This window comes from Castor canadensis, chromosome 13 (assembly GCF_047511655.1).
Source record: "Castor canadensis chromosome 13, mCasCan1.hap1v2, whole genome shotgun sequence".
NCBI classification, from domain to species: Eukaryota; Metazoa; Chordata; class Mammalia; order Rodentia; family Castoridae; genus Castor; species Castor canadensis.
Window position 1 is genome coordinate 50,361,353 of NC_133398.1, and position 13,190 is coordinate 50,374,542.

Sequence of the window (13,190 nt, forward strand, 5' to 3'; positions counted from 1 at the left end):
AATGAGATATGTTGGTGATGGACTGGGCTCATTGTTTAATTCTGCCCAACAAATTAACAACTGTGTGGGTTTTCAGTGTTTAAATGGGATCTAAGTAAAATCATGATGAACTATTTTTGTAATAGTTACTGTATTGTATAACCATATGCCATGATTTAATACAGACATATCTGATATATTAAAATGATTTTTGAAGTGCATCGGTTGCATAAAAGCTACCATGAAAAATATTTACACAAACAGGAAAGGTGTGAAAGAAATAACCAACATGCTTTTCCACTTCTCTTCTTTTCCCTCTCCACTTCTGAGATGCTAACTTCATTTTTTTCCAGTCTGGGGTTGGCTCAGCCTTGACCTTGCTTGTCAGGCCTCTGTCACTGGAGCCATGGCCCCAGTCCTGGCTCTTCTTCTCTGGCCAGGTGAGGCAGTTCAGGTGAACTCCTTGGGTCAGCTTTCTTCCTCTCACAGATGAGATGTGGTGCTTGAGATCAAATATGGTGCTAAATGTAGTGAATTTATGCTTTTTTTTTTGAATTTTGGGGTTTTAAAAATTTATACTCTCCTTAATATTTTTAATATTAATCACCATGAAGTATCATGGTGATTGGCAATTACTTTCTTTTCTCTTAATGCTAGAAGTAAACTAGTTAAGTAAAATTGTAAAGGAAAATGTCCTAAAACAGTTTTTAGGACATTTCATTTTAAGGGATCATTTTTTCTCTTTCTATCATTGACATTCAAACTTCAATTGCAGTTCAGAATACTGAAACACAAGGAAAACAAATGAGAGTCTGAGAATGATGAAAGTGAAAGCAGGAAAGTGACTGGCTCCTGGGAGGAAAAAGATCAAGGGAGTTCTCTCTTATTCACCTTCCATAACTTCCAGTCATCTGCTCTTGAATTCTACACATACAGCTCTCACTACACACCACCTGTTCCATCCATTTTCCCTCTGTATTGATGGTTTCAGTCCTCAGAGCAGCTTGCTGATAGTCAACATAGCATCAAGAAGATTTTCTCTCTGAATATTCTTCAAATGAACACGGTGCAACCACATTAGAAGCCTTAAGCATTGTAGCACCTGTAAATTTCAAACTCAATATCCAAATGGCATTGGATATTTGCACATAATGCATATCAATGAATATATAGGACAGATATCTCTCCTTTTGGTTTTATGTCCTAACATGCTTCACTCTACCTTTTGCAAGAGAATTTCTTTTTTCCTTATGATAGGATTTAACAAAACAGCATTGCTTAAGTGTGATTATGTTTTTTTTTTGTTTCTTTCTCTGTGAATATCAAAGACAAAGGAGATCAAGAAGTATATTTGTTTACTTCTATAGTCTGACAACCACATGCAATCTGACATAGATTAAGTGAATTTTTACTCTTAATTTCAATCTAACAACAATAGATATATCAATTCTAGCACTCAATTTTAAACAAGTTGCCTATTCAGGCTTGATGTTATTTAAAAAAATAAACACATACAACAAGCTTTTATGTTAAAACTTCAATGAACAAAGGAAAATAAGAAACTGACTAAAACTAAAGAATGTATTTTTATTACATTATCTACAATGGGAATATACACAAGCAATTATGTGAATGGCAATAATTCAGATTTTGTATGTTGCTTCATTAAGAAATATTTCAGTAAATAGATGAGCAAATATTTCTGAATGGTCAATTTTGAGGAAAATATTGTTTTGTACTCCTGTCACAGTTACAACAGAAATGAGTTTTGTAATGGCAGAGCTTATGGAAGTATATTAGTCACTGCAAGTAATTTCCATGATGGATCTAGTCTCATTCCTTACTCTGTAACCTTTCATGCAAGTTTGCTGAGGATGAGAAGGATCTCATGATTTGTCCTCTGACCACCTCCCAGGAACTTGGGCTGTATTTCTTCTCTTTCAAGTAGAGTGTGATTTATGGAAGAATTTCCTCACAACCAGTGTGGAGTCCTCATGCATCAGGAGAGGCTCTTCCTCCGCCTACCTCCTGTGTCAGATTGGCTTCCAGGTCTTCCAGTTGCTGACAGTGGCCAATGCAGAATTTGTCCAGAAGGGTCTTCTTTCAAGCAGTAGATGGGTCCTTTGTGCTGAAGAGGTTGTAGATCTGCTGGGTCATCTCATGGAGGACAGAGATTGTTTGAACCTTCTGAAACTGCTTGCCATCAAACTTCTCCTAAGGGAATCCTAAGGGATTCCTCCTAAGGGATTCTAAGGGAATCCTTTCCTTCAGAAAGGACAAAATAGAGATTCTCCTCATTTGTCCCAGAATTATCAAGGCCCTTCTGTGACCAAGCCTGTGGGTCTGAGGTAAGCCACAGCTCACAGAGCAGGTTGATCTGTAGCGGATCACAACCAGGGACACCAATAATGCAAAGAGCAGAGCCATTGGGGATGTTGCAGGTGTTCCTGAGGTGAGTGATCTTGATCCTTTGCCTCTAACTTCTCTGAAGACCTGCATTTGTTCATACTTCTTTTGTGAAAACAAAAGAACTTTGATGTTTCCAAATGTCAACCCTGTTAATTTCTCCTTCTGTTTTTGCTTTTTTTTTAATGCAAGAACAGAAATTTTTTGCATTAAAAACTTTTGCTACGGGAGTTTTGAACAGCATTTCTCAACCATTTTTTCATTTTTGTAAATTTTTGAGAGTATAATATCCCTCCAGGGTAATGGACAAATGTTCACTGCATCACGTTTTTCTATAGGCTGATAAACTGAGATCAGTATTCTTGTCTTGTCTCTGACAACAAGCAAAGAATTGATATTTCAAAGTATATTTCCTCCAAGTAAATAAAGTTAAATAATAAAGATAATACTCTAGGCTGGCCTCCAATTTATGAGTCTCCCACCTCAGCCTCCTGAACGCAGAGATTACAGGTGTGTGCCACCAAGCCTGACTCTCTTCCTCAATTTTTGCTAAATATACACAGATCTGCCTATTAGCCATTTAAAACAAATGATTTCATATCATTTGTTTTAAAGAGAGGATGCACGTGACCACAATTTAAGGTGCATCTTTGGTGGTGCTGGTCCCAGGAATAATTTCTGCTGTGCAGTGAGGACTTCTCTCCCACCCTCCTGTTTATACTTCCCCCATATCTAGGATGATGACATGTGCTTGTCACCACACCCAGCTTGAAAACTTTTTTTCCTGTCCATGCCTCCCAAGTAGCTGGATGGCAGGCATAAGCCACTGTGCCTCGCTTCACTCCTCCTTACTCTTAATGTATGATTATTCTTTTAAGGTCAGTTTTCATACAAAAGTCAACACCACAGAAAGCAGGAACTGTGCATCTAATGGTCACCTCTGTATCCAAAAGGCAACAAACATCCTTACATAGAGGATGTCTGTTTTTACTTGTTTCTTACATTTAATAGTAATTAGCATGATAGTAGTTTCATTTATTCTTGCAAAATCAATATGGAGATTCTATGGGGGAAATTAATGTGTGTTGATAACTTGGATTTGTAAGGATCTCCAAATCCTGAACTGCAAAATGCCAAAAGATCAATGAAAAATAGGCAATAGATCTAAGAACACAATTCTCAAGAGGAGAAACATAAATGGTCAACAGGTACATGGAAAATGCTCAAGATTACTAATCTCCAAGGAAATGTAGAACAATGCAACATGAACATATCATGTCACCTAGAAAGAAAGGCAATTGTCAAAAAAGACTAAAGAGAAAGTTTTGCCAAGGAGAAGGGAATCCTTGCACACTATTTGTGGCTTAGAAATTAGTAAGTAAGAAAAGACAGTATAGAGGTTCATTGAAACATTAAAAGTAAAATTACCATAAATTCAGCAATCTCAATACTGTTTATATATATCCAAAAACAATGAAATCATCCTGGGGCAGAGACACCCACACTCCCATGTTTGTGCAGCACTATTTTCAGTGGGCAAGAGATGGAAATGCTCTGAGTGTCCATCCACAGATGAACAGATAAAGAAAATGTGGGATATACACACCATGAAATGTTCAGCTGTAAAAAGAATGTAAACCTAACATTCGCAACAACATGGATGGATTTGGAGGAAATGTTGTTAAGTGAATTAGGTCTGGTATAGGCATACAAGTACCTAATAATTGCACCCCTATATGGAATCTAATAGTGTTGATCTCGTACAAGTTGAAAATAGAGGGTGGTTGTCAGAGACCTGAGAGAACAGAAGGTAGGGGAAGGGTAGAAAAACATTACCAAAGGGCAAAAAATACAATCTGATAGGACCAAATGCTCGGGTATACTGTCAAACAATCTCGTGACTACATATAGTAATACAATATGCAGTAATATACTGCACACTTCAGAAAGTTAGAGGAATGGATTTTGAGGATTTTCACCAGAAAGGTAAATGATGAAGGAGAAAAATATGTTTACCCTGATTTAAATATTACCCAATGAATATGTGTATAGATGTTGTAATGTAATCCTTTCATGTGTAAAAATTTAAGTTTTTATGTATGAGTTTAAAAGTAGTTTAAGAAATTTAAAAAGGAAAGAAAGAAGTAACAATTCCCAATCTACTATTCTAAAAATTTGATGAAGAAAGCAAAATAAATTAATGGTATATATTAAAAATATTTTATTAGATTAAATCCAATGTAAAGTTGTACATGATATTATATAGATAAAATAATTTAAATCTTATACATGTGGAAATAAATACATATTTATGTAAATAATGAATATAACTACATGAATATGAGAAACAAATGCCTATAGAGTTGAACAAAATGTTGCTTAATGCTGCTGAAACCATTTGACATACAGATTGAATTCATGTCACAATTACAGCAGAAATGAGTCTTTGTAATTGCAGAATTGTGGAAATAGTTTCAAATGCATTAGTCATTGAGAGTCATTTAATTGTTGGATCAGGTCTCATTCTTAAATGTTCTTGCAAGTTTGCTAAGAGAAGGCTTTCATGATTTCTGCTCTGACAACCTCCCAGGCACAAGGGCTGTATTTCTTCTCTTCCAGGTAGAGAGTGATCCTGTGGAAGTAATTCCTCACAGCCAGTGTGGAGTCCTCATGCATCTGAGGAGGTTCTTCCTCCTTCACCTCCTGTGTCAGACAAGCTTCCAAGTCTTTCAGCTGCTGAGAGAGGCCAGTGCAGAATTTGTGTAAAAGTGTATTATCCCAAGCAGCAGAGGAGGCCTTTGTGCTGAAGAGGTTGTAGATCTGCTGGGTCATCTCATGGAGGACAGAGATGGCTTGAGCGTTCTGGACCTGGTTACAATTGAACTCCTCTTGGGGGAATCCAAAGTCATTTCTGTCCTTCATGCAGGAGAAAGGAGAGATTCTCCTCATTTGTCCCAGGAGTATCAAGGCCCTCTTATTTCCCAGACCAAAGGTCTCAGGCAGGTCACAACCCAGGGAACAAGCTGATCTGCAGCTGAGTACCACCAGGGCCACTAGTAAAGCAAAGGACAAGGCCATTGGGGATGTTGCAGATGCTGCTGGCCTGGCTGAGGTGGGTGATCCTGGACCTCAGCTCTAGGTTCTCTGAAGACCTGATGTGCTCAGTTGACTTAAGTAGGGAACGTTCCATGTTGCATTTTCTGATTGCCCTCCCCTTACTTTCTGCTTCTCCTTTTACTTCCTTTATGCATTTTCTACTTGCATTTTGCACAGTGCTTCTCACTCACTTTGGTTTTCATTATCACTTCCTCAGTTCCCCTTCTAAATCTTTGGTAGAAAATTATTTCTTACTAAAATTGTAACTAAATTTAACAGACATATATATATATAGTATCTACAGCTGTACTATAGACATGAAAAGAGTTAAGTTTACTTTTCTTATAAAAGAACAGTTAAGGATGACATAGATTAAGCTAACAAAGCTAAAGTCTTTTGAACTTTAATTTTACAATTAAATATTTAGAGTTTTTAAATTCAATTTATATATGTAAGTTATATGTATCAAATTATGTGGAATTAATTGATGGAATAATATACTTCAAAACCATGAAAGCTATTTGAAAGGTGAAAAATTGAATCCTTTTCCTCACCTAGCTTGGTTGGAATTTATTTTTACTTTTGTTTCATGTGGAAAAATAATTTTAATTTCACTAGCAGTTATTTGTCCAAGCAGTGTCACCAGCTTTCTTTGAGGATTTCACAAAATTACTGATGTGTTATTAAAACACTTTGGTAGAATTATAGGATAGTATATCAACTGTATGCTTTAATTTTAAAATCCTGCCATATACTTATAAGTTTTGATGCTCAACTATCACCAGATCCAACAATATAGCCAATCACAGCCCATATCATTTAAAGGTCTCCTGTAAGAATATGACTTTGAGATCAAACAAATGAGGAAATTTCTCCCTTAACCCATCTATTCATCACGTGTTCTAATCTTTCAAACACTTTTTTCTATCTTCCATGAAGAAAATGTCAATTCTTATTTTGTGACTCAGATACTAACCCAACAGGAAAAAAGAACCTGACTTTGTTGGATAGAATCAGTCTTTGGAGTAAAACAGACCATCATACCTTCTCAGATTTGTGCAATTCTGAAGAACAAATTTTTGCATCATTAGAAGTGATGTCAAGACCAACAATAACGTGATTATTTCAATATCATTAATTTGAATCTTTCTTTGCATATTTGAATTTAACCATAACTTACCCAAGTGAATTTCACAGGATCTAAGTTAAGGAGATTCTTATCAAACAAAAGAAATCACCTTTGTTGTAAGCTCATAATGGAAAAATATTTTGTGAGGGGAGTTAGGTATCCTTAGCCCATTAGATAACTTCTTTTTCATTGTTCGGAATGGGAAATGGGAATATGTTGGGTTTTTTAGGGGGGTGGTTGGTTTTTGTTTGTTTTGTTTTGGTACTGATATTTGGACCCATGGTCTCAGGCATGTGTTCTACCACTAGAGCCAATTCCCTAACTGTTATAGGACCATATTTAACAAATCAGCTCTTTAAAAACTCTGTAATAGTCTTACTTACTATGTTATCATCAGTATTCAGTGTAATCATTCAAGAGTAATTTATACAGCTGCAGTTCCTTAGATTTTCCCTTCATACTGGTAGGTATTCTTATAGACCTTATCTTTCATTTCATGAATAGTCTTATCCTTTGATTCTTTGGGGTCTCCAGACACAAACAGATATGAGAAGGGAATTTTGCTTCTTCTATTTCTACCAGTTTCTATGAGACAATGAATTCCATTTCAGATTGATTTTAAATCTTGTCATATAATAAATAGCATACTACTTCAAGTTTAAAATCAATGGATTTGGTGCCTATGGGCACAATAGCTCTCATTCTTCTTCATACATGTACATACTCTCACTTCTGTTTACTAGATATACAGCCAGACATTTGACCTGGAATACCTGATTACATCTTCAGGAACTTGTAAAATACTTTTGAGCAGGGAAGCTGTTTTTTCAACCTGTGTCCTGGCATTTTAGCCAGGTGTTTATCACTTTAGGAGCTTAGTTTATGTTTATGAAGAAATCATCCTTGTGATAATCGGAGAAATAGGAATACATAGTACATTTCTGATTTGAGAGGACAGTATATCTAATTGTAAATACTTCATGGTCCTTCAAGGAAAGTTATCATTGAAGTTTTTCAGAGAAATATGGAAAAGAAAACCATTTTGCATTGGGACACTTTCATCAAGTTTGTACTTTTATTATTTATAATATCAGGATGAGTGGGTCTAGTACCCAATGGAATTCTGACACTCTAATTTTGTTTTCATGATCCTCAAGGACCTACAGAGAGCTACCTGATGGTGGACTCTCCACTCTTCATGTATTAAGGACACAACTTGAATTTTGCAATGTGGTGCAAGACCTCTTACTTATATTCTTTGCTCTTTGCTACCTTGAACCTGTGTATTCAGGAACTAATATAAGTGCTTCTTTCAAAGAGTAAATGATGCTAAGTATTTAATGACATCTTCCCTGGGATTAAATTGTGAAATTAGACGTTGGGATGGAATTTTTGAATGATGTGTTTGCAGCAAGAAAATTTGTTAGTTTTCCTCCTAAAATACATTAGTGCAAACAGTGTAAAAGTAAAGAATGGAGTGAGGGTGTATTTCAAGTAGTAGAGCACCTGCCTAGCAAGTGCAGACTCAACTACTGCTCTGATACCAATAAAGAAAAACAAAATGCAAAATTGAAGAGTGGTCTTATGCAAGGAAGTTCTTTAAAAATAGACTTCCTTCCCACCATCTTTACATACTGGTGTCACGAGAATAATTTACCCCAACTAAATATGGATGGTTGTCTTGTGCCTTGAACAAATTAAAGATCTGCCTACAGAAACAGGTGGTTTCTGTCTTCTTGGTTTGGATGATATTCCCATTTTCCAAGGACGTTTGAAAACGAATCCGTCAATTAGGCAGTTGTGAGAGGGGATTCTTTTCAGCTGACTTAAGAGCTGAAGGGCATCCCTGTTTTCCAGGCCACGCCTCCAAGGCGTGTGCCCCAAGGGAGCAGGCTGGGCTGGAGCTGAGCATCACTCCTGCCATGAGCAGGTGTGAGCACAGTGAGTTTGGCGATTCTCTCTACGGCCTCTAGGGGGTGAGCTGGCGGCTCTCAGGATTAGGGAGTCCGGCAGCAGGAGAGCGAGGCGCTGGCAGCTGGCCATGTCGCCCTGTGCTGCTTTCATATTTAATCCTCCAGGACGGCCGCTCCGGACGTCAGAGCAGCCAGGCTCCGCCAGCGCCCGGGACGGCGTGTTCGTGGGCAGCAGCGCGGGGCCGCACTTTGGGGACGTCCGCGGCTTTGGGCTGCCACTGCGGGGAAACCCAGGAGGCTGAGTTGTAGAAAAGGACTCCAAGGTCAGGGAGGGGAGCTTGGGGTTTAGTGATGGGGGCTTTGCTGAGGCCAGAGGGTCCTGTCCGGAGGGGAGCCATAGTTTATGTGGTATGTAAGCTGGTGGTGGCCTCTTTTTGATTCTTTCATGTCCTGAGTAACTGTTTCTCGCCTATCCAGTTTCCTACTTTTATTTTGTATGGGAAATGTGTCTGTCTTTATGTCTGTGGTAAATTGGAAATTTTTGGATCCACGTGAGATTGTAATATTCATAAAACCCAGCGGAAAGTTACATGGAGATAGGTAAAAGAATTATTATCGGCTGTCCCAATGAACTAAATTGTTAATCTGCTGCAGTAAACTCGTGTGAGGACACAAATTCAATACCGTGTTAAAACCAATAATCTCCAAGAATCATTATATCATAATTCGTAGTGAGATATTTTGATGAAGTACTGAGTTCCTTAACTAATTCTGCCCAACAGATTAACAACTGTGTAATTTACCAGTGGTTAAGTATTACTAATTAAAATCATGATGAACTGTAATTGCAATACTTATCGTATTGTATTACTGTAATTTAATATGAACATCTTTGATATATTAACATGATTTTTTGAATTGCATTGGTTCCATAAAAGCTACTAAGGAAATTATTTGCAAACCGAAAAGAGTATTGAAGGACTAACCAACATGCTTTTCCTGATCTAGCATAGCTGGGGGGCTGATTGTACCTCTTCTGGACAAAACTGACAGCCAGATACATGGAGGGGCTATTTTCCTTTTGCCTGGGGGTGAGGGGCAGAACATGATGCTGAAAAAGCCTGTACTGGGGTAAAGCATCTCATCAGCCCCTGTGGGGAAAGCCAGCAGTGCATTACCTTGGAGGAACTGGGAGCAAGCTGAAACTGAGAGTCTCACCAAGAGAAAAGCTCATTTCTAACTCACAGGCTTGTCCTGTGAGTGGAAGGGGCTGGTGACAGCTCATTTACCAACCCCTCATGGGACCACTTCTGAGAACCTGCCTGGTCCAGAGGCTCCACCCCACTAAGGAAGTCCGGGCTCAAACACCCAGAGCGGAACCCACCCAAAGCTGCCTGATAGGGAAAAACAACACTCATGGGCATGCAACCCAACATACCAACCTTAAGATGGGACAGTGTTGGCCAAAGCCCTATAAAAAATAAAAGCATTGCCACCTCAACCTGTAATCAGAGAAAAGAGTCTAGAACATTCATTGAACTGATCTTTTATTTTATTTTTCATTTTTTGTTTTCAATTTTTTTATTTTAACTTTTATTTTCTTCATTTTTTTCTTCCATTTTACTGTTACCTAACTCCCTTCTCCATTCTGAACTAACACTAACTCATTCAGCCCTCTATTGCCCCACTTTCTTTTCAATACCCCAATTTATAGCCCTCTCTTCCACAATGACTGAACTGCACCTCAACACACACTAGGGACTTAGTACCCTAGAACTCCCACACCTCACACCCCTCACACCATCCCCCTTTCCTGCCCCTTCCTCCTGCACCAGCTCTTTCAATACCTAAGTATCCACCTCTACCCAAACAACTGTTATCCTCCTAATCTCCATTGCGTACAGATAATATCACCAAGAAGCTCACTACATATTTTGTAAATAACTGGTCTGGCATTGAATCAGCGAATTTGTTATTGCTAATTTATATCACATAGTCAGGGAACAGAAGTAACACATTAACCTAGCTAACAACTAAGCCAGTCATAGCACAGTAAGTGAGTCAAGTGGAAGATAACAGGTGATTAAAATCTTTAATTAGCCACTCAACAGCATAGAAGCACAGTACATCATAGAAGCATGGAGAGTAGGAGGCCAGGAAATCCTTACCCCTCAAAAGATCAACAATTCAACAGAGGATTTAGTGAGAAGTGAAGGAAATGAATACTCAGTTCCTGACCCCAACAGAACAATGATAAATATCACCAAAGAGCTCAGTGATGTCCACAAAAAAAATCCCTCAAAGAAGAAATTATAGACAAGATCACTGAGAAACTCATGGAGAAGCTACAAGACATGGCTCAACAGAAAGTACAAGATGCACTCAGGAAAAATCAACACACAACAACTAAAAAACTTGAGAAGACACAGAAACAACTAAATGAACACAAAGAAGACTATGACAAACTCCAAAGTGAAACAAAGAAGACTATAAAAAAAGAGACATATGAAATAAAGAAGACAACAGAAGATATGAAAGAAGAATTTAACAAAGACATAGAAAACCTCAGAAAAGAAATCAAACAGAAACCTTGGAAATAAAAATTCCTTAAATCAAATAAAAAATAAAGGAGAAAGCCACCCCAGCAAACTCCAACAAGTAGAAGAAAGAGTCTCAGAACTTGAAGACAAATTAAGTTTTAAAGAAAAAACAGAAGAATTCTTAGAAAAGACTCAAAAGCTGTGAAAGGAATACAGAATACAGGGTGACTCCATCAAAATGCCAAACCTGTGAATCATGGATGTCAGGAAGAAGTGGTGCAAGCCAAAGGGATAGATAATATATTCAACAAAATAATAGCAGAAAATTTTCTAAATCTCAAGAAAGAGTTGTGCTTTCAGGTACAGGAAACCTCCAGGACACCAAACAGGCTTTACCAAAATAGAATCTCTCCATGGCATATTATCATTAAAACAGCACAGAGAACAGAGAAAGAATATTGAAGACTATAAGAGAGAAAAACAAATAACTCATAAAGGTAAACTCATCAAAATAACAGCAGACTTCTCAACTGAAACCTTAAAAGCAAGAAGGGCACAGAGTGAGGCATTTCAAACACTGATACTCTATCCAGTGAAACTATCATTCAAAATTGATGGAAGAATACAATTCTTTCATGATAAACAGAAACCAAAACAATATATGACAACCAAATAACCACTACAGAAGATTCTGAAAGGAATCCTACACATAGAAGATGAATCAAACAAAGCCATGAAAGGACGGAAAGTATTAAATCTCATGAGAAGAACAGGCAAGCACTCAGAAAGTAGCATTGAATTGGTTGAACACACTCAAATCCTTAAACAACAAAAACAACTAAATGGCAGGAATCACCATATACCTATCAATACTAACACTGAATGTTAATGGATTCAACTCCTCCATCAAAAGAAACCATTTGGCAAACTGGATTAAAAAGGAAGAACTGACAACCTGTTGTTACAAGAGACTCACCTTATTGACAGAAACAAACACTGGCTTAGGATGAAAAGCTAATAGCCCCCTAAAACAGGCAGGAGTAGCAATACTTATATCAGATAAAATGGACTGCAAACATAAATTACTCAAAAGAGATAAAGAAAGTCACTTAATACTAATAAACGGAGAAATACATCCTGAGTAAATAACAATTATCAACTTATATGTATCCAATGTCAATACACCCAACTTCAATAAACATATGCTAATGGACTTAAAACCACATATAGGCCCTGACACAATGGTAGTGGTAGATTTTAATACCACTCTATTAACAATAAATAGGTCATCCAGAAAAAAACATCAAAAAAGAAATTCTAGAAGTAAATGACATCATAGATCTAATGGAACTGACAGATGTCTACAGGGTATTCAATCCTGCAACAACACAATATACATTCTTCTCAACAGCCCATGGAACTTTCTCAAAATAGAGCATATTTTAGGGAACAAAGCAAGTCTCTAGACATACAGGAAAATTGAAATAACCACCTGCATACTATTAGATTACAATACAAAAAAACTAAAGCAGCAGCAGAAAATACTTAAAAATTGGAGGCTGAACAACACATTGTTCAATAATCAGTGGGTCATTGAAGAAATGAGGGAGGAACTCAAAAAATTCCTAGAATTTAATGAAAATGACAACACTACCTATCACATCCTGTGGGATACAGCAAAGGCAGTCCTAAGAGGAAAGTTTATAGCCATGAGAGCATGTCTGAAAAACACAGCACAATCTCAAATAAACAACCGAATGCTACAACTCAAACTCATAGAAAAACAAGAACAAGCAAATTCCAAAACAAGGAGAAGGACAGACATATAAGAATAAGGGCCAAAATCAATGAAATTGAATCCAAAAAAGAAAAATACAAAGAATAAATGAAACAAAAAGTTGGCTCATTGAAAAAAATAAACAAGATTGAAAACCCCTGGCAAATTTGACTAAAATGAGGAAGAAAAAGACCCAAATTAATAAAATTAGAAACAAAAAAGAGGAGACAATAATAAACACCAAAGAAATCCAATGAGTCATCAGGGACTTTTTTGAGAACCTATACTCAAATAAGTTGGAAAATGTAGAAGAAATGGACAAATTTCTAGATACATATGACCATCCAAAA

At 37.2% G+C, this 13,190-nt stretch overlaps 1 protein-coding gene and 1 pseudogene across 1 annotated transcript; both read right to left on the reverse strand.

Annotated features, from left to right (window-relative positions):
• Positions 1-1,812: 1,812 nt before the first annotated feature.
• Positions 1,813-2,406, reverse strand: LOC109690055 (interferon alpha-8-like; annotated as a pseudogene).
• A 2,526-nt stretch (positions 2,407-4,932) lies between these two features.
• On the reverse strand, positions 4,933-5,463 carry LOC109689981 (interferon alpha-4-like). The gene has a single exon (XM_020169107.1). It carries the CDS (start codon positions 5,461-5,463, stop codon positions 4,933-4,935), a length of 531 nt encoding a protein of 176 aa, XP_020024696.1.
• Positions 5,464-13,190: the final 7,727 nt, after the last annotated feature.

Excerpts from the sequence above, each read along its gene's own strand:
- LOC109689981 (XM_020169107.1), bottom strand. The coding sequence starts at position 5,463 with ATGGCCTTGTCCTTTGCTTTACTAGTGGCCCTGGTGGTACTCAGCTGC.